The following is a 22,690-nucleotide window of genomic DNA, read 5'->3' on the forward strand; positions in this document are numbered from 1 at the left end:
TCCTAGCATGATTGATTGTCTTGGCATGCCAGATCCAGGATCTTTAATGCCATTTTCTCCCTTATCCAATCAGGCAATAATGGAGTCAATGGCAGAGCAGAATCATACCACTGTGACAGAATTTGTTCTCATTGGCTTCACTGACCATCCTAATTTGGGAGTTATTCTCTTCCTGGTATTTCTCAGTTTCTATCTCATCACCCTGCTGGGCAACATGGGCATGTTCCTGCTGATTCGCTTCGATTCCCATCTTCACACCCCCATGTACTTCTTCCTGAGCCACCTCTCCCTCTTGGATGCCTGCTACTCTTCAGTCATTATTCCTCAGATCTTGGTCACACTGGTTATTGGCAAGACGAGTGTCTCCTATAACTCTTGTGCTACCCAGTTCTTCTTTTTCACAGTCTGTGCTGGCACTGAGTGTTTCCTGTTATCAGTGATGGCCTATGACCGTTATGTTGCCATTAGCAGTCCTCTCCTGTACTCATCAGCCATGACACTGGGCACCCGTTGGGGCTTGGTGGCTGGGGCCTATGGTGGTGGTTTATTAGGAGGCATCCTCCGCACAGTCTTCATATTCACACTTTCCTTCTGTGGGCCCAACCAGATCAACTTCTTCTTCTGCGATGTGCCACCTCTGCTGGGGCTTTCATGCAGTGATACCACCACTACCCAAATCCTGATTGTCTTCTTTGGCAGCTTTGTGATTTTTGCTAATGCTCTAGTGATCCTGGTATCCTATTTGTTCATCATCAGGGCCATCCTGCATATCAAGTCAGTTGGAGGCAGAGCCAAGACCTTCTCCACCTGTGCTTCCCACCTCACAGCCGTGATGCTCTTCTTTGGGACCCTCACATTTATATATATGCGCAGTAACTCAAATAAATCTCTGGAAGAGGACAAGGTGGTGTCTGTCCTCTATACAGTTTTCATTCCCATGGTGAACCCTTTCATCTATAGTCTGAGGAACAAGGAGATGAAAGCTGCCTTCAGAAAAGTCATCAATAGACTCTGGGTCACCTAGGAGATGTAGTTCTGGGTGAGTCATTATTCATCTTGACTGTATTCTCCTCTAAATAATTATTGCTATTGTTAAGTTGTTTCAGTTGTGTCCAACTCTCTGTGACCCCCATTTGGGGTTTTCTTGACAAAAATACTGAAGTGGTTTGCTTTTTCTTTGTGCAGCTTGTTTCAAAAATGAGGAAACAGAGGTAAACAGGAATAAGTGACTTTCCCAGGAACACACAGCTAGTAAGAGTCTGAATCTGGATTTGAACACAGATCCTCCTGACTCCAAGGCCAACATTCTATCCACTGTGTCACGTAGCTGCTCAGAAGCAAGAATTGCTGACGTTTTTTTTTTACAGATGCTCTATTAGAATCTGGGAAGGATCATGGGGTCTAGAACCAGAAGAAGTCTTAGAGATTACCTGCATATGTGTCATTTGCATATGTAAAACAAAACCGTTCAACAACATTATAGGTTAGTAGGGAAGAAATTAAGAGAGATAAACATGGTGTAGGAATATGAAAGGCCACTGAAATAGAAGGCATGAGACACAGATGTGCCACAAACTTGCTGTGTGACTTGGGAAATATCACTACTCTTCTCTTGGCCTTAATTCCCACCTCTACAAAATTGAGAGTTGGGCAGATCTATTATTCAATGACTGTCCACATCCAGATAACTATACTGCAAGACAAGAAGTGGTAAGTGCATAAGAGTGGCACATGAAAGGCACAAGGATTCACCAGGACAGCAGACAGCAGGAAGCAGGTTGGTGCCCCATGTACATAAAATTGCTAATACTTATTGAGAATGATATTTGAATGACCCATATTTTGTACTTTGTAAATCTTACGTTCTATAAAATATGAGTTGTAATGGCAAAAACTGACAAATTTTATTATTATTATCTTCAAATTATCCTTCCAAGTTAGGGCTTATTTGACTCCATTCTGAGAGGCACTCTGGTGTAGTAGAAACTGTGTGCTGGTATGAGGCATTTTTGCACCTGGGGAACACAACCGAAGCCACACAGAAAGTGCACCCTTAGGTGGGCAGCAGCTAGAGAAGGAGCTGACCTCAGCCCATCGTGAAGTAGCCTAATTATTAAACATTCCTAATTATTCTTATTGTGTGCTAAGAACTAGAAATACTGTAAGCACCATCCAGGTTCAGCACCCTGGACAGGGTCCCCAAACCACTACCCTGTTTATCACTCTAAGAAAGTCCATTGGATTTGGAATTAGACTATTTGGCTTCAAATCCTTTCTCTACCACTTACTGCCTTTGTGACCTATGTGACCATGGGCCAGTCATTACTCTGTGGGCCTCACTGAAGAATGAGGGCCTTGAAGCAGCTAGCCTCTGTGTCTAAATGCTATGATCACTTTGAAGACATATATCACCCTCTTCTGTATATTGTTCACACTATCTCTGTTGTTTTGTTTTGTAGACACTTCATTTGTCTTCTCAATACTCTGCTCTTCTACCCCTTTAAGTTTCTGATGTCTGTCTTATGTGGTTCATTCTGAGAAGTGGCTTGTATGCAGCGGTATGTAGTCTGGGAGGGAAAGAGAAACCCAAAGTCTGTAGCACTCTCAGAAGTGGCTCAGTCAAGGGCTTGGAAAAGAACTGAACTGAAGAATGAAGTGGTGTTTGAGAAGGAAGGTGACCTCTGCAATTAATTTGTCACATGCCATACTATTAGGGATAACTAGGAGAGAGCTGTCTTTCTGGGAGACATACACATCTGATGGAAGGTCGGTGATCCCATTTCACCCTGTACCATTTTTGCCCAGAAACAAAGGACTTTTTATGTCCTTGTCTTCTGCTAACCCCAGCCCTCTTCTTCCATGGTCGCTTCTTGGACCCAAAACTTGAACCAAGCACCTTCCCCACAGGATACGCAAGTCTGTTTTCTGTTCGAGAAGCCTCAGAGTCTTTGTGAAGGTGCATCTGTGAGTCAGATTGGAGGAGAGGGGAAAAGAAGTCTAAGAAAGAGAGTAGGTTCTTATATCTAGCCATCTTCAGTCACCCCTGTTAGAAGAGTGATAACAGAAGGAATTTATTACAGAGTTGGGTGACTGATTGTAGTCTTTTGGAGGAATACCTATTGTATTTCCCATTAGACATTGAGCCTTTGAGAGAAAACCCTCTTTTTTCCCTTGTGCTTATCATAGTGCCTGGCCTGTAGGCTGTAGCCCATTGTAGTCACTTAATAAGTGCTTCTTGATTGGCCAAATGACTAAGGAGGAGATATTATGATTGATATAATAAAAAAGAGTGTAAGAGTAGGTGTAAATATAAAAGAGTAGGACTATGACTTTCTAGCCTTCATTTTTTCATGAGGATACTTCCTGCAATAATATAATGTAGAACTGGAAGGGACCTTAGAGATAATTATATCTAAATCTGATGCTTAGCCAAGGGAAGGTATTTAATTAAGAATATTATATCCAAGTAGTGGCAGTGCCATAAAGAGCCTCCTGACTCTTCCCTGTATATCATGCTGTCATCTTTACTGACAGCTCCCTGGGTGGTAAAAATTGTGTCTAGTCTTTTCCTATGTCTAAACTCACCATTTTTATGTCCACCAATTCCTAAGTTAATTGACTGAGGGTTAGAGTTCTGTGTCTGAGAATAAAGCGATGGGCCCCACCCCTGCTTGGGCCCAGGAGTTCTATTCTATTCCATGAGCCATAGATTACTTCTCTTCCCTCAATCTTGGGACATCTCACAAATGTCCCTCAGGATAGACTCATTCCCAGCAACCTTGTGATCCAGGCAAAGTTTTATTTCAGCACCTTGCCACCTTTTTCTCACAAAAAAAAATACATTTACCCCAAACCCTGAGAAATGCAAAGAACTGCCCATTGTGGGCCCCTGCCCTAGAGATGACTAACATTGTATATATGTGTATGTAACATGTATATTATACATAACTTGTATGTATATCCATATATGTGTAACCTTATTCTATATATACTTCTATTTATCAGTTCTTTCTCTGGATGCAGATAGCACCTTCATATTTCCTTTATAGGTGATGTAGATATTTATAATAGTCAAAATAGCTTATTCACTCAAAGTCATTCTTAAAAGCAATATTGCTGTTACTGTATACAATGTTCTCTTGGTTCTGCTAATTTCATTCTTCATTATTGTGTTCAAGTCTTTCCATGTTTTTCTAAGAACATTGAGCTCAACATTTCTCATAGAACAGTAGTAGTCCATCACAATCATATACAGCAACTTGTTTAGCCATTCCCCAATTAATGGGCATCCCTGCAATTACCAGTTCTTTGCCACCACAAAAGTGTTGGTATAAACATTTTAGACCATATAGGTTCTTTTCCTTTTTCTATTATCATGTTTGGAATTAGACCACATAGTGATATTGCTGGATTAAAAGGTATAGGCAGTTAACTCTTTCGGCATAATTGCAGATTGCTCTCCAAAATGGTTGGCTGAGTTCACAATTCCACTAACAATGAATGTGTCCCAATGTTTCCCAAATCCCCTTCAACATTTGTTGCTTTCCCCTTCAATCATTTTAGCCAATCCTGTAAGTGTAAAATGATATCTCATGGTTGTTTTAATTTGTATTTCTTTAATCAATAATGATTTAGATCATTTTTTCATGTGATTATAAATTGTTTTGATTTCTTCATTGGAAAACTGCTTGCTTATATCCTTTGACCATTTATCAATTGGGGGATGACTCATGTTCTTATAGATCTGACAAAATTTTTAAGTATATTTTTGATACACAACTTTCATCTGAGAAATTGTCTATAATCATTTTCCCCAATTTTCTCTTTCTGTCTGATTTTGGTGACATTTGTTTTATTTGGACAAAATCTTTTTAATTTCATGTAATCAAAATTATCCATTTTTGCACCTAATTTTACTTTCTGTCTCTTGTTTACTTATAATTTTTTTGCCTATCCATAAGTCTGCTAAGTAATATGTTCCATGTTATAATTTTCTTTTAATATTTCTCTTCATATCTAGGTCATATATCCATTTTGATCTTGGTAAATGGTATAAGATATTGGTCTGTGTTCTGTTTCTGCCATTCTGCTTTTCAGTTTTCCCACCTTTTTTTTTGGTAAATAATGAATTATTATCCCAAAATCTTAAGTCTTTACACTTGTCAAATAGAAAGTTATTATGTTTATTTGATGTTGTAACTTGTATGTCTATTCTGTTCCATTGATCCACCTTTCTATTTCTTAGGCAGTGCCAGATAATTTTGAGAATTACAGTCTTGTAGTGTAAGCTCTGGTACTGGTAAACCTACTTTCTTTATTTATATATTTTTCATTATTTCCTTTGTTTGGCTTGACTTTTTGGTCTCCCAAATGAATTTTGTTATATATTTTTTCTAATTCTGTAAAATAAGTTTTTGGCAATTTAATTGGAATGGTATTGAATATACAAATTAATTTAGGTAAAATTGTCATTCTTAGTATATTGATCCTGCCAAACCATGAACAATTAGTATTTTTCTAATTATTTGAATCTGACTTTATTTGTACAAAAGCTTTTTTTAAAAATAATTTTGTTCATGTAGTTCCTGGGTTTGTTTTGGCAGGTGTATTACAGGTATTTATACTGTCTAGAGTTATTTTGAATGAGGTATCTCTCACTATCTCTTCTTGCATAGTTTTGTTTGTGATATATAGGAATTGTGATGATTTATATGGATTTACTTTATACCCTGCTATTTTTGAAAGTTATTACTTGTTTCAACTACCTTTTTAGTTCAGTCTTTGGGGTTTTCCAAGTAAATCATCATATCATCTGCAAAAATTATAATTTTAGTACCTCATTCCCTGTTCTGATTCCTTCTATTTCTTTTTCTTCTCTTATTGCTATTGATAGGATTTCCAATATAATACTGAATAATATTGATTACAGTGGGCATCCTTATTTCACACCTGTTCTTACTGGGAAGCCTTCTAGTTTATCCCCGTTACAATAATGCTTGCTGATGGTTATAGATAAATGCTTTTTATTAATTTAAGGAAAAAATCCATTTATGCCAATACTTCCAAGTGTTTTTAATAGAAATGAGTGTTGAGCTTTGTCAAGAGCTTTTTCTGCATGTACTGATATAAGATTAAAAAACCTTTTATTATTGATGTAATCAATTATGTTAATAGTTTTCCTTATGTTTAACTGTCTCTGCATTCCTGGCATAAATCCCATTTGATATTAATGTATAATCTTTGTAACAGTATCTTTCAGCTAGTATTTTATTTAGGCTTTTTGCATCCATATTCATTAATGAAATTCATCTATAATTTTTTATTCTGGTTTTATTCTTTGGGCATCAATATAATATTTGTTTTTATAAAAGGAGTTTGGTAGGACTCTTCTTTTTCTATTATTCCAAATAATTAATTTAATATTGGAATTAGTTGTATGATAGAATTCACTTGTTAAATACATCTGGTTCTGGTACTTTTTTCTTAGGGAGCTCATTTATGGTCTATTAAATTTATTTTTCTAAAATAGGTTTATTTAGATATACTATTTTCTCTTTTGCTAATCTAGGCAATTTATATTTTCATAAACATTTTTCTATTCCACTTAAGTTATTAAATGTATTGGCACACAATTCTGAAAAATATCTCTTTTTAATTAATTTCATCTTTGTTAGTGGTATATTCACCCTTTTCATTTTTGATATTGTTGATTTGTTTTCTCTCTTTTTAAAGTCAAATTAGCTAATTGCTTATCTATTTTATTTGTTTATTCATAAAACCAATTCTTAGTTTTATTTATTAATTCAATGGTTCACTCTCAACTTTATTAATGTCATCTTTAATTTTTAGGATTTTCAATTTTGTATTAATTGGGATTTTTAATTTGTTCTTTTTCTGATTTTTAAAATTACATACCTAATTTATTCATCTGCTTTTCCTCTCTTTTATTGGTGTAAGCATTTAGAGATATGAACTTTCCTCTAACCACTGCTTTTCCTGTATCCCATAGGTTTTGATATGATGTCTCATTATTGTCATTCTCTTTAATGAAATTATTGATTTTTTCTATGATTTGTTCTTTAATCCACTCATTTGAAAGATTATATTGTTTAGTCTCCAGTCAGTTTTTAATCTAGGTTTCCTTGGTCCATTATTAAATACAATTTTTATTACATTATTATCTGAGCAGGGTATTTTTAATATTTCTTCTTTTAACTACAAAATTTTACATACTAATTTATGATCAATCTTCATACATTTAAATGTACCATAAGCCATTGAGAAAAATGTGTATTCCTTTCTATTTCCAATCAGTTTTCTCCAAATATCTATCATATTTTTGTTTATCTAAAATTCTATTAACTTCTTTAACTTCTTTCTCACTTTTTTTTGGATATCTAGTTCTGGGAAGGGAAAATTAAAGTTCACTAGTATTAGAATAATACTATCCATCTCCACCTGTAATTAATTTAACTTTTCTTCTAAAAATTTAGGTGCTATATTATTTGGTGCTTATATGTTCAATATTCATATTCTTTAATTGTCAATGATGCCTTCTTATTAAAATATGGTTACCCTGTTTACCTCTTATTTTTAGGGAATTGGGGTTAAGTGACTTGCCCAGGGTCACAGCTAGTAAGTGTCCACTGTTTGGTCTGAGGCCGGATTGGAAGTCAGGTCCTCTTGACTTCAGGGCCGGTGCTGTATCCACCTATGCCATCTAGGTGCCCCCCTGTTTATCTCTTTTAAATAAATCTACTTCAGTTATAACTTTATTTGAGCTCATAATTGCTACCTCTACCTTTTTTATATCAGTTGAAGCCTAATAAATTCTACTCCAACTATCCAGTTTAATTCTCTGTGTGTCGTTCATTCTTAATCGTGTTTCTTATAAAAAACATATTGTTGCATTCTGATTTTTAATCCATTCTAATATCTGTTTTTCTTTTATGGGTGAATTCATTCCATTCACATTCTAAGTAATGATTACTATTTGTGAATTTCTCTTCATCTTTATTTTACTCACTATTTTCTCTTCTTTCACCTCTCCTTCACTTCTCCAACTTCACATTGTGAACCCATTATTTATCCCGCAGATATATCGTAAAATGTGGGTTCTTTCCAAACCAGGCTGACCTGTGGTGGAGATGGATACATCCTCAGAGTCTAGCTGGAGACACAGGTCTCTTGGTGATCATTCAGTGAGTTCACTGGGACCCTTTTAAAGCATTGAGGCAGACTGCAGCCCCTACATACTATCTCATCCTATGTTCTTTTCACCTATGTCTTTCTATAAACCATACATAAGGTATCACCTGTACAATAGGCTGGAAGCTTTACTGGGTACCAGTATCACACTTGGGCTTTCCATTCATAGCTCTAACCACAAAATCATTGAGAAATAGCTACATTTTAAAGAAAATAGCTACATTTTACAAACAAAATAAGAATTCCTTCTATAGACTAGCCAAGTGATTAATAATAAGGTAAGTATTTTAATTTTATTCATGAAATAGGCATCTTTAGAATTGAGAAACATACCAAAGTGTTACTGCTAAAATTTGTTATCTAGAGTTCTAACTTTTTTTTAATGCTGTATTAATACTCTCTGGAACAGAGTATATACTTGGGAACTTTGCATTAATTTATTTAACCTACTCAATTTAAGAAATATCCACCTACTGTGCAAGTTTCAGAAGAAAAATTTTGTTACATAATGAATTCAATTCATCTTTATTATTATCACTGAGAAAAAGTCAATTTATTATTAGGTCAAAGTATTTTGGCATGAAAAAGCTGGCATAGTTCATAGTAATGTAGAAGTAGCTTATCCACTGCTCTTATCATCACACAATTTTGTAAGGAACCTTAATTTTTAACAACCCCTCCAACTGATTACTCTTATAACCACTAAAAAATGTATGTTGCCCTTATTAATATATCTTGATAAGCATTGCATGCTAATTATGAAGGAGGCAATGTGTTAAAATTGTATGAGAGGCAATGCAGTAAGCTAATGCTTGTAGAACTGCTTTTAATTTTGATATCTATTGAGCACTGGTAGTATAGAGTCCAATGCAATCCTCCCAAATTATATAATTTTCATGGAAAATCCCAACAGAATTGTTCAAAATTTCTTTTAATGTCTCATTCTGTCAGTGCATGTGCAAAATTATATGTTTGCCATGATGTAGATTCCCTGAACATATTGGACATATCTAGTCAATTAGCATCTCTAACTGTATCTGTTCCTCCATCCACTTGCAATGCAAATGTGAGAATATTAATTTCTCAATTAGTTTATTGAAAAAGTATGTAGACATACAGGAAATACTTTTCACTCTCATTTCTATAAATTGAAAAGTTAGAAGTTACTTTGCAAATGATTCGTCAACTATCATCCTGACTATAATCAATAATTGTTAGTAGTATGAATGTTTTTCTAATTGAAAGAAACATTTTATACTCAGCAGTTTCATAAAACACCTTATATAATGCAAGCAAGAACGCTACTGCATTTTTGATTTTGAGAAAAGTATGTTTTTGCTTATTCAAAACATTTAATTTTGTTTAGAAAATTTTTTTTTCCAATATACTTTTTGCACATGTACTTTCCAGATTTCATCTCAGTTTATTAGGTTTCATGTTTTCTATGGATATGTTATCCATAGCACCAAACACATTGTTTTTTGCTTTCTTTCAATAATAGAACTTTAAATAGACATTTTACTTGATGTTTCTATATTTCCTCTATATAAAGGGTTTCCATTGCTTTTGCTTACACTAGTTTCAGTGGATCTAGTAGATTTCTTCTTTGGAGTAATTTTACTTTTTTTTGTTACAGAGAAATAAAATTTCATTAAAATTACGTAGTACAAATAGAAGACAGTTTGTTTTTAAATTCAGTTGTTAAAGATATCAAATAAGTATCTGGTGACTGTTCTCTAGTTGTTTCATTTTTTAAGAAAAGTTGTAGTTTTTATGGAAAGTAGATGATTTTGTAGTTTTTAGCAAGATGTATTTCACTGCGAAGCCGCATGGTGAAGGGATGGAGTGCTAAACTGGAAGTCATGAAGGCCTGAGTTCAAATCTTGCTTCAGATATCCTGTGGCTGCATGACCCCAGTCAAGTCAATTATCCTTTTTATGCATCAGTTTCCTTACCTGTGAAATGAGGGAGTTGGACTCAATTGACTGTAATGTCCTCCTCAACTTGAAATCTATGATATTCTGAGAAATAAATTATATCAGTATGATGACACTTCCATGCAAAGATTGTTCAAATTCAAGCATTTATTTATTTTTTGTTTTTTTTACATTTTTAGGTAAAATTTAAAGTTCCAAATTCCACCTCTCCCTCCTTCCCTATCCTCCCCCTTCCTGAGATTATAAGCAATCAGATATAGATTTTACATGTACAATTCTGTGAAACATTTCAATATTAGTAATTTTGTACAAGAAGACTAAAACAAAAAAAGAAAGAAAGTGAAAAATAGCATGCTTCGGTCTGTATTCAAAAATATCAGTTCTTTCTCTGGAAGCTGATAGTATGCTTCATCATTAATCCTTTGGAATTGTCTTAGATCATTGGATTGTTTAGAATAGCTAAGTCATTCACAGTTTTCATCAAACAATATTGCTGTTACTGTGTACAATGTTCTCCTGGTTCTGTTCACTTCCCTATGCATCACTTCATGTAGGTATTTCCAGTTTTTCTGAAATCATCCTGTTTGTCATTTCTTACAGCATAATAATATTGCATTACAATCATATACCACAGGTTGTTCTTACATTCCCAAATTGATGGACAGCCCTTCAATTTCCAATTCTTAAGCTACCACAAAAAGAGCTGCTATAGATATTTTTGTAAAAATAGGTCCTTCTCCCCATTTATTTTTGGTATACAGACCTAACAGTGGTGTTGCTAAATCACAGGGTATGCATAGTTTTATAGCCCTTTGGGCATAGTTCAAAATTGTTTTCCATAATGGTCGATCAGTTCACAACTCCACCAACAGTTAATTAGTGTCCCAGTTTTCCCACATTTCCTTCAACATCCAACGTTTTTATTTTTTGTTGTGTTAGCTAATCTGATAGGTGTGTGGTGGTATTATCATTTTTATAATCAGCAATAATTTATCACATTTTTATATGACTATGAATAGCTTTGATTTCTTCATCTGAAAACTGCCTGTTTATATCCTTTGACATTTATCAATTGGGAAATGATTTGCATTTTTATAAATTTAACTCAGTTCTCCATATATTTGAGAACTGAAGCCTTTATCAGAGATACTTGTTGCAACCCCTGCACCCCAGTTTTCTTCTTTCCTTATGATTTTTGTTGCATTGATTTTGTTTGTGCGAAAAGTTTTTAATTTTATGTAATCAGAATGATCTCTTTTATATTTTGTAATGCTCTCTATATTTTCTTTGGTCCTAAATTCTTTCATTATCTACAAATCTGATAGATAAATTATTCTGTACTCTCTTAATTTGCTTACAGTTTCACCCTTTACGTTTAAATCATGTATTCATTTTGACATTATCCTGGTATATGGTGTAAGATATTGGTCTATACCTAATTTCTGCCATACCGTTTTCAGTTTTGCAAACATTTTTTGTTAGATAATCAGTTTTTGTTGCAGAAGCTTGGATTGTTGTGTTTACCACATACTAGATTACTATGGCCATTTGATGTAATTTATACCTAATTTATTCTACTGATCTACCACTCCATTGCTTAGCCAGTACCAGATTGTTTTTGATAAATTACTGCTTTATAATACAGTTTGTGTTCTGGTATGGCTAGACTGCCTTCTTTCTTATTTTTTACATTGATTCCCTTGATGTTGTTCAGGTTTTGTTCTTCCAGATTAATTTTATTATAGTTTTTAGTTCTATAAAATATGTTTTGATAATTTGATATGGCACTGAATAACTGGATTAATTTCGGCAGAGTTATTCATTTTTATTATATTGGCTCAGCCTACCCATGAGCAAATAACACTTTCCAAATTGTTTAGATCTGGCTTTATTTGTGTGAAAAATGTTTTATAGTTGTGTTCATATAGTTCCTGTGTTTGTCTTGGCAGGTAGACTCTCAGGTATTTTGTATTGTCTACAGTCATTTTAAATGGAAGCTCTCTTTCTATCTCTTGCTGCTAGACTTTGTTGGTAATATGTAGAAATTCTGATGATTTATGTGGTTTTACTTTATGTCCTTCCACTTTGCTAAAGTAATTAATAATTTCAAGTAATTATTTTAGCGGAACAAGTATTTATTAAACACCTACTATGTGTCAGGTCCTAAGTTAAGCACTTTACAGATATTATTTCATTTGATTCTCACAATAACCCTGATGGGAGGCTAAATAAGGTACTAAGGGAGCATATTAGAAATAAGCTAGTATATAAGAATAAAGAAAATCAATCAAACTTTTAAAATACTGTCTTCAGGGGAGATGCCCTGAAAGCTATTTATTTTCTCCATTTCTCCACCATAGATGCCTCATTGTTACAAGATACCTCATTAGAAAATTAGCTCTATGGTACCTAGTTAGACAATAATAACTCACGTTTACATGGTGATTTAAAGTTTTTAAAAAATTCTTTCCTTAAGGGGACCCTGTGAGGAAGTTAGTGCAAGAGTTACTATCCCCATTCGACAGATGAGAAAATTGTGCTCCAAAAACTTAAGTGACCTGTCTGTACTTGGCACCATGTGTAATAAGTGGTAAATAAAGAACTTTAGCTCAGGTCTTGGATAGAGCATTAGACTTTCTGTCAGGAGGATCTAGGTTTGAATTCTGCCAGTGACACTCAGCTGTAGGTTTGGGAAAATTACTTAGCATCTCTAACTCTCAGTTTTCCTCATCTACAAAATGAAGGGCTTGAATATTATGGCTTTCATATTCCCTTTTAGCTCTAAATTTATGATTCTGTGACTTAATCTGCTGTACTTTCCACTACCCCATTCTATCTTCCTGAGGAATCATTCTGAATTGAAATTGTAGAATTAAAAGAAAGCTGCTTCTGAAGGAGAGCCTTAAAGTTTGGTTCCTCAGGGGCTAATGTCTAGCTCAGTTTAGATTAATAAAGAATCATAACCTGGACTGAGCTATTCCATTTTATCAGCATCTACATAGTTCTTCCCAGAGAAAAGACAAAGAATACTTTTGGGAGGCATTATTTCTTAGGCCCCAGAGGACCACAATTTTACCATGAATCTGCAAAGATGGATTTCAAATAAAAAAATTATATTACATAAATAGGAGTATATTGACATAATGGATTGGTAGCTCCAGAATTCATTTTGAGGCATTATTGTAAGTTGTTTAAAGGGGAATTTTGGAGAGCTCAGGTAAGTTACTGCCTTTACTGCACCGTTGTGGCTCTGCCCCCTGGAAATGGAAGGAATATTGAATGGATTTGGGTTGAAATCTGTTTTTTGCCTTGTACTTCTAGTTTGACCTTGGATATGTCATTTAACCTCTTTCTGGTTCAGTTTCTTCATCTGTAAAACAAACAAAAAAAACAATTGAACTAGATGACCCCAGATGATTGATTCTGCCAGCTCTTAATCTATGATTGAGAGATATTGTGGTACAGTAGAAAGAAAGGTAGACTTAAAGCTGAAAGACATGGTTTTTTAAAGACGTGGTTTTGAATACTAGGTCTGTCTCTTACTATTTGTGTGAACACTGACAAGTAACTTTACCTCTCTAACATTTAGTTTTTTTATCTTTTAAGATGAGGGGCTTAGATTCAGTGACCTTTAGGGCTCCTTCCAGTTTTAAATCTATGACTCTGCAATTCTGCACTTCTCAGACTGTTACTAGAGTAAGTCCAAATCTGGGCTCAGTAACTGAAGATGTTACATTTAGAAAGCCTGGATAGATTAAGTAAGTTTGGAACAAAAGGAAATGAATTAAACCAAAGCTTGAGAGAGTTGGCTGGTTATGAAGAATGTTATCTTGCCAACATGGGTTTTCAAATATGGTACTAGAGAGGAATGATTGTGGTATTGCCCTTCTGTGTTCTTCATGCCTTCAGTAAGCACTTTCTGAGACAGTGTGTTTTAATGGAAAGAACACTGACTGTGTGTGAGTTTTTCTGAACATATTTCTTCTTCTGTGAAATGGGAGGTAATGTATTTCTTGCAGCGGAGATGTGCCTTAGCCTCTCTGCTCAGGTGTTATTCATCCAGGACAGGTTGTCCTGATTGTGTTTGTGGGTTCAGTGGTGCAACCTCTGAAGCATTGACAATGTTCCCTTTCTCATGGGCCACAGAGTACCTCATAGCAGTAACATGCTGCCACCAGCTCCCCTGAGCCTTATGATTTCCCAAGATGTAGATTTCTTCCTCTGTTGTGGAGAGGAGGAGATAATGAATTCCTTGATGGGTTGTGCCTTGAATCTGGGGTTTGCTGCCTTTCTCCTTAATATTGGGAGCCTATCTATCATATTTCTCTGGGATTTATTAACAAAGTTATAGCCCTCAAGCCACTTGCCAAGGCCATCATGAGAGGCAATTACAACACCCCTTGGTCTACACAGCAAGAGAAATAGTCACTGCCACTCTGACTTTCACCTGGACTTTGGTGTAGACTTTGGTAGACTTTGTTCTACTTTCATGTAGACACACACCTCCTTAATTCATAGAGGAAAAATCAATCCAATTAGTTGTCTGACTAAACAATTCAGTCAAAGTTGTTGATGAGTCATGGCATTGAGACATTGACTGAAATAGTATTCCTAGAAACTAATAGCCTTCTCTGACCATCTTGGCCTGCCAACCTGCGGGAAAGCTCTTCAGAATCTGGATTTCAGTAATTACATGGAAAAGGGAGAATGAATAATTACATCTCTTGTGACTTCTACCCTCATCTCCTAATTCTCTATGTGACTGATCTCCTTGGACCATTGTGCTACTGAGAAGATCTGAGGAAATATATGTAGTGTCTTACAAGGGGCCGATTCCACCTGGCAGGAGCTTGAGAAAATACTGTTTCCCAACACAGGTACTATAAATCCTTTATTGATGCCAGAGGAATCATAAAATGTGGGGGAGAGTCAATAACTGAGGTGACTTTGTATTTTTAATGGATATTATGGATAATGTGTACATGAGGACACACTTATTACGTGTGTCTGATCATTAGAATGCAAGTTCATTGTGAGTAGCGACTGTTTCTCCCAAACCTAGCACAGTGCCTGACATCTAGTAGTCACTTAATAAATACTAATTGGTTGAGTGTTTGATCATGTGGTAGAATTTCTGCACCACTTAGCTGCCCCATTTTTTTCCTCTTCCTTTTTTTCTTTTTTCTTTTCTTCTTTTCTTTTTTTCTTTTTTGCTAAGCAATGGGGGTAAGTGACTAGGGCAGAGTCACACAGCTAGTGGTTGTTATATGTCTGAGGCCAGATTTGAATTCAGATACTCCCAAATCCCAGGCCGGTGCTCTATCCACTGTCCCATCCAGCTGCCCCATAGCAATGCATTTCTGAAGGAAATAATTTTAAATATTTTAGTGAAGATATATAATTTCATCGATGTGGGTTATACCCCATGGATCCAAGTCACACCTGATCCCCACCATAACAGATAGTTTTTAAGGTATTATGGTTGAAGAGACTCCTCACCTGTATTGGTCAGCCTACTGGTGATGAACTGAAGTTAGTCTTTGGAAAATAGTCTATTGCAAGGCTGGAATGCAAACCTCTGACAACTTTGTAGAATTTACCAGACCTTATACTCTGTTGTCATTCCATAGTGAGAAATAAGAGTATTTAAAAAAAATAATGAATTTCTCACAGTTAACCGACTCTTCTAGCATTAGAATAACAAAATTATTTTCTAACTTTTTGACCTTAATTTATACCAGCCAGACCTGAATTAGAAGTGAGGTGGGGAGGGCCAAGATTACTGTTGGTCCAAATTTGATGAGGAGTAAACTGAAACGCAAATTGAGTCCTTTGCCTAAGTTCACACAAAATCAGTAGAGAAGGTATGGGTACAATTTGCTGCCTTGGATGGCTGATATAACGTCATAGGATGCATTGTAGACAGTGATAAGGGCTGGAAAAAGGCAGTGGATTTGGTATTAGAAGGGGTAAAAGGGAGTTTGGAACTATCTGAGCAGGTGCTTGAGATTCTATCCAATGACCTGTGGGGATATCTCAGTTACTGTGTGTGTGTGTATGTGTGAATAAGGATGTAAAAGAAGTTAGTTACTCCTCATTGTTGCTGTGGAGCAGGGAATATCCCAACGTTTGTCATAGGAGTCATTTTAACCTTAAGGCAGGAAGCGTAAGGACCAAAGAATGCCATTGACATGGGAGAAGACTGAGAAGATCAAGGTGGGGATTTAAAGGTAGAACAAGGCACTGAATTCAAAAGTCAGTCGGTTAATAAATATTTATTAATCACCTACTATGTGCTAAAATCTATGCTAAGTGCTGGGGAAACAAGAAAGGCAAAATAAAATCATTACTCTCAAGGGGCTTATCTCCTACATAAACAGATAAAATAATGAAGCCCACTGGTCTTCCCAATTGTATGTCTGTCTGGTAAGGAAGTGCTCAGTGTCTGCATCCTTTTAGAATCACGTAGAATCTCAGAGATGGAATGGATCTCAAATGTCATCTGATGCAATCCTTATCTGAACAGGGATCTCCTCTTAGCTAGTCATCCAGCATTTGACTTAGAGAAAACCAGTGGTGGGGCTCTCACTATTTCTTAAGGCAGTTCAGGAGGGTTATAATTCTTGGAACCTTTTTCTTAAAAGGAATTGAAATCTTACTCTCTTTAATTTCTATTCCTTGCTCTTAGGATTGTCTTCTAGAGGAAGATAGATCCCCTCTCTCCAAGTTAATGTCCCTTTGTACCATACTATGAAACAGATGGCCAGCTCCTTTACTGTGCTCCATATTTTACCTCTTGATGCCTTTCTGACTTTTCAGCCTGAATGTCCTACTACTAGAACCAGTTTTTCTGACTGTCTTAGCCCTTTGGATTTTTGAACACTAAATATAAACTGGGGGCTGGGGTCTAGAGTATCAGGCCTGTAGTCAGGAAGACTTGAATTGAAATCCACACTCAGACAATAACTCTTTGACCCTGGGGAAGTCACTTAACCTGTTTGCCTCAGAATCCTCATCTGTAAAATGAAGATAATAATAGCACTTACCTCTTAGGGTTGTTGTGAAGATCCGATGAAATTATAATTGTAAAGTACTTAGCATAGTGCCTGGCACATAGTAAATGTGCTGTACATGTTGTTGTTACAATCTCATTATCTGGTTTTGGCTTGCACATTTCATGATTAAGAACCTTTTTCTCTTTACCCTTATTAGCAATCACTCTTGTCTTCCCACACCCTATGACAATGTTTTGGATAATCATAGATACTCTTTGACCCTGCCTAGGGTGAGATGAGATAATTACCCTTTTCCCTAAAGTGTCTCTTAACCCCTCATTGAGTTTCCTTCACAGTATGATTAATTGCCATGGCATGCCAGGTCCAGGGTCTTTAATACCATTCTCTCCCTCACCCAATCAGGCAATAATGGAGTCAATGGCGGAGCAGAATCATACCACTGTGACAGAGTTCATTCTCATTGGCTTCACTGACCATCCCAAGTTGGGAGTTATTCTCTTCCTGCTGTTTCTCAGTTTCTATCTCATCACCCTGCTGGGCAACATGGGCATGGTCCTACTGATTTGCTTGGATTCCCATCTTCACACCCCCATGTACTTCTTCCTGAGTCACCTCTCCCTCTTGGATGCCTGCTACTCTTCAATCATCATCCCTCAGATCTTGGTCACACTGGTTATTGGCAGAACAAGTGTCTCCTATAACTCTTGTGCTACTCAGTTCTTCTTTTTCACAATCTGTGCTGCTACTGAGTGTTTCCTGCTAGCAGTGATGGCCTATGACCGTTATATTGCCATTAGCAGTCCTCTCCTATACTTATCAGTCATGACACTGGGCACCCGTTGGGGCTTGGTGGTAGGAGCCTATAGTGGTGGTTTATCAGGAGCTATCCTTCGCACAGTCTGCACATTCACGCTTTCCTTCTGTGGGCCCAACCAGATCAACTTTTTCTTCTGTGATCTGCCACCTCTGCTGGAGCTTTCATGCAGTGATACCACTACTAGCCAAATTCTGATTCTTTTCTTTGGAACTTTGTGATTTTGGCCAATGCTGTAGTGATCCTGGTATCCTATTTGTTCATCATCAGGGCCATCCTGCATGTCAAGTCAGTTGGAGCAGAGCCAAGACCTTCTCCACTTGTGCCTCCCACCTCACAGCCGTGATGCTCTTCTTTGGGACCCTCACATTCATGTATATGTGCAGTAACTCAAATAAATCTCTGGAAGAGGACAAGGTGGTGTCTGTCTTCTATACAGTTGTCATCCCCATGCTGAACCCTTTCATCTACAGCTTGAGGAACAAGGAGGTGAAAGCTGCCTTCAGAAAAGTCATCAATAGACTCCAGGTCACCTAGGAGATGTAGTTCTGAGTGACTCATTATTTATCTTGGATGTATTCTCTTCCAAATAATGGAAATGATAGTGGTTGGCTTTTATAAATTCTTTTTTGACTGATAATCTAGTAGGATCTGGGAGGGTTCATATGGTCTAGAACAGGAAGGCACCTTAGAGATCATCTAGTCCCATTTGCGCAGGTAAGACAAGTTCCTTAAATTCAAGGAAATTAGAGTTTAGTAGGGAAGAAATTAAGAGAAGTAAACATGATGTAGTAATCTGAAAGACCACTGACTTAGGAGGCAGGAGACCCAAGTGTTCCACTAATTTGCTGTGTGGCTTGGGAAATGTCACTGCTCTTCTCTTGGCCTTAGTTCCCACCTTTACGAAATTGGGAGTTGAGCATGGGGATCCAACAGATCCTTCCAGCTTTATTATTCAATAATTTTAAATGCACAAATAACTGTACTGGAAGATGAGAAGTGGTAAGTGTATAAGAAAGGCACATGCAAGCACAATTACCAGAATAGCAGGCAGCAGGCCACAGGGTGGTGCCCTATGTACAAAAGCTTGCTAATTCTTATTGGGGATAATATTTGCATGGCCCAATTCACAGCATTATTGTAGTTTATAAGCCTCAAATTCTATGAATTTTGTAAGAGAAGAAGTGCCTACTTTCATTATTATTATCTTCATATCATCCTTCCAAGTTGGGCCTTATTTGACTCCACTCTGAAAGGCACTGTGGTGTAATGGAAGGAGTATATTGGTACTATGTGTTTTTGCACTTAGGGAGCACAGCACAAGCCACACAGAAAGTGCACCCTTAGGTGGGCAGCAGGTGGGGGAGCAGTTGGCCTTAGCCCTTCAAGGGGTGGACTAATTATAAGGCATTCCTAATTATTCCTTTTATGTGCTAAGGATTAGAAATACTGTCAGCACCCTCCAAGTTCAGCACCCTGGACAGAATCCCAATCATATTACCCTGGTTATCACTCTAGGAAAGTGCATTGGATTTGGAGTTAGAGGACCTGGCTTCAAATCCTGAATCTGCCACTTACTGCCTTTGTGACCTGTGTGACCATGGGCTAGTCATTACTCTCTGGACTTCAATGTAAAATAAGGACCTTGGAGCAGCTAACTTCTATGTCTAAATACTGTGATTTGTTTGAAGACATACATTACCCTCTTCTGTATTGTTCACACTGTTTCTGGTGTTTTCTTTTATAAACACTTCCTTTGTCTTACCAATACTCTTTTCTTCTATCCCTTCAAGCTTCTGCGCCAGCCTTAGGGCCGGGTGGGTCACTCTTGAAGGTGGGCTTCTCTGCAGGGCTATGTAGTCTGGGAGGGAAGGAGAAACCCAAAGTCTGTAGCAGTGGCTCAGTTAAGAGCTTGGAAGAGAACTGAACTTAAGCATGAAGTGGTGTTGGAAAACGAGGGCGACCTCTGCAATCAATTCCTCACATGCCACACTATTGGGGATAACTAGAAGAGATGTATCTTCCTGGGAGACATACCCATTCAATGGAATATTGGACCATCCAACCTGTCCCTGTAGTATTTTTGCCTAGAAACAAAGGGCTTTTTATGTCCTCGTCTCTTGCTAATGCTTGCCCTCTCCTTCCATTGTCACTTCTGGGATATGAAATTGATGAGAAGAAACCAGATGTTTTTGAACCAAGCCCCTTCCCCACAGGACAGGCAAGTCTGTTTTCTGTCCCAGAAGACTGAGAGTCTCTGTGAAGGGGCATCTGTCAGTCACATTGGAGGATGGGGGAAGAAAACAAGTCTAATAAAGAGACAAGGTTTTTATACCTAGCCATCTTCAGACACCCCCATTGAAAGTGATAGCAGGAGGAATTTCTTACACAGTTGAGTGACTGAGTGTGGGTTACAAGTAAGGCTACTTGTTGTATTCCCCATGAGACTATGAGCCTTTGAGATAAAACTCATGTTTTTGCCCTTTTTCTATTCTCACTGATTGTCACAGTGCCTAGCCCATGGTATGCACTTAATAAATCCTTCCTGAGTGACTAAATGACTAAGGAGGAGATACTGTGATTGATGTAAGTAAGGGAAAAGTAAAAGGAAAAAGTAGTAGGACTATGAATTTCTAGCCTTCATTTTTTTTTTCATGAGGATACTTCCTGGAATAATATAATGTGGAACTGGAAGGGACCTTAGAGATAATTGTATCTAAATCTGATGCTTAGCAAAGGGAAGGCACTTAACCAAGTACACTATATTCAAATAGTGGCAGGACCAAACAGGGGTTTTTCTCAGACACAGAAGTCTATCTCCCTGGTTAATTAACTTAGCAATGGGTGGGTGTAAAAATGGTGGATTTAGACAAAAGAAATAAGTAGACCACAATTTTTCACCACCCAGGGACCTGGTCTTCTGACTCAAAATTATTTTTTCTTTCCATCATGACATGCTGTCATCTTGACTGACAGACGGATGTTGAAAATTGAGTTTAGCATTTTCCTGTGTATAAACCCACCATTTTTACACCTACCCATTCCTAAGTTAATTGACCAGGGGGTTAGAGTTCTGTGTTTGAGACCAAGGCCACGGGCCCCACTCTTTTTGGGCCCATTAGTTTTATTCTGTTCTGTGGACCATAGATTACTGCCCTTCCCTCAACATCTTGGGACATCTTCCAAATGTCACACAGGACAGACTCAGTCCCAGCAACCTTCTGACCCAGCCAAGTTTGTTTCTAGCACCTTGCCACCTCTCTCTCATGAATAACTTTTATCCCTCCCCACCAGAAGTGCCAAGAACTACCCATCTTGGGCATCTGCTACATTCCTTAATGGATTAGGTTCTGGATTTGGATTCAGGAAGACCTGCATTCCAAACCTATCTCAGAATTTACTAGCTATGTGATCTTGCACAAGTCATTTATTCTTTCTCTTTGTTCCTTACTCTTTTATCTATAAAATAAATATATTGTTGGACTGGGCTTGATGGTCTATAAGTTTGCTTCTAGATCTAAATCCCTAACCTTATGATTTGGGCAGAATTGAGAAGCCGCTATTATTCATTTTCATGGCACGTATGCATTCTTTTTCTGTCCTGTGTTCGATTTTCCCAAACATGGCATGCCTCTTGTCTCTTCACTTTCTTTGGCCAGAAAAAACTCTTCATCTCTCTCCTTTCCCTCTAATAAAGCCTGCTCTCAGGACACAATCTGCCATCTATGATGTCCAATTGAGTAGGAGTTCTAATCACTATGATCTGTTTCTCTGTTGGATCTAGTTTTTAAAGTCTATTTTTTTCTTTCTAGATTATAGAATGTAAAATCTGGAGGAGGCTTTAGGCATTATCGAAGTTGAACCCCCTCATTTTACAGAGGAGAAACCAGAAGTCTGGAGATTTGCCCAAGGTCACAGAGATAATACGTAGTAAAAGTAGGGTTCAAAACTAGGCATTCTGATTCCCAGTTCAGTGGCCTGCCCACTGAACCACACTGTCCCTTTGTTGACTGGCATAGGGATTTAGGGATTTGCCAGCATTTGGGCACATGATAGAGCTGGACCCTTTCCAGACCTGAAATCTACCCACACAGTGTTTGTTTGCATTTTAGTTTGGGAGACCAGACAGAGAACTACTGCCAAGTATCCAAGGAGTGGTGTGGACAGGGGTGGCTGTGGGAACTCAAGGAAGAGGGGTACTGCCAGCTGCGTTATCAGTGATGGCTTCTCAGAGGACATAGGTTTGGAGCTGGGCCTTGAAGTAAGAGAAAGATTTGGAGGTGGAGATGTGGGAAGATCAGGGCAAGAAAAGGCCACCCAACCCCACTCTTTTACACTACCTTTCCATATCTCACCAGGCTAGAAGTGCCACTCATGGGTTTGATCCATCTGAACAGATGAGTCTCTGACTTGGACTTCACCCCTATTAAATAACCTCCCTGTTCTTAGGGGCTTAATTGGCTTAGCCCAGTGCAGCTCAGAACTCCTGAGCTCAAGCAATCCACCAGCCCCAGCTTCTCCAATAGCAGTGGTTATAGGCATATTCTCCTTGCCCGCCATGGACAGGGCCTTTTAAGAGACAGCAGGCAAGCACAAGATTTATTCTGGGGATGGTGACTAGAATAGTCTGATTTAGGAGCTCTCGCATTTCCATGTCTTCTTATGGGTTCTTCCCCCAGCCTCGAATGCATTCCTTTCTCACCTTTGCTTTTCTG

The 22,690-nt window shown here is 37.4% G+C and overlaps 1 protein-coding gene and 1 pseudogene across 1 annotated transcript; both read left to right on the forward strand.

Annotated features, from left to right (window-relative positions):
- The first annotated feature begins 46 nt into the window (after positions 1–46).
- LOC110199464 (olfactory receptor 9I1-like) lies at positions 47–1,024 on the forward strand. Its single transcript, XM_020974337.1, has one exon. It carries the CDS (start codon positions 47–49, stop codon positions 1,022–1,024), a length of 978 nt encoding a protein of 325 aa, XP_020829996.1.
- Positions 1,025–17,578: 16,554 nt separating this feature from the next.
- LOC110199700 (olfactory receptor 9I1-like) lies at positions 17,579–18,512 on the forward strand (annotated as a pseudogene).
- Positions 18,513–22,690: the final 4,178 nt, after the last annotated feature.

The sequence above is a fragment of the Phascolarctos cinereus genome, unplaced genomic scaffold, assembly GCF_003287225.1.
Source record: "Phascolarctos cinereus isolate Bilbo 61053 unplaced genomic scaffold, phaCin_HiC Scaffold_9;HRSCAF=440, whole genome shotgun sequence".
NCBI lineage: Eukaryota > Metazoa > Chordata > Mammalia > Diprotodontia > Phascolarctidae > Phascolarctos > Phascolarctos cinereus.

Bases quoted from the DNA above. Each gene is read 5' to 3' on its own strand.
- LOC110199464 (XM_020974337.1), top strand. From the start codon at position 47: ATGCCATTTTCTCCCTTATCCAATCAGGCAATAATGGAGTCAATGGCA.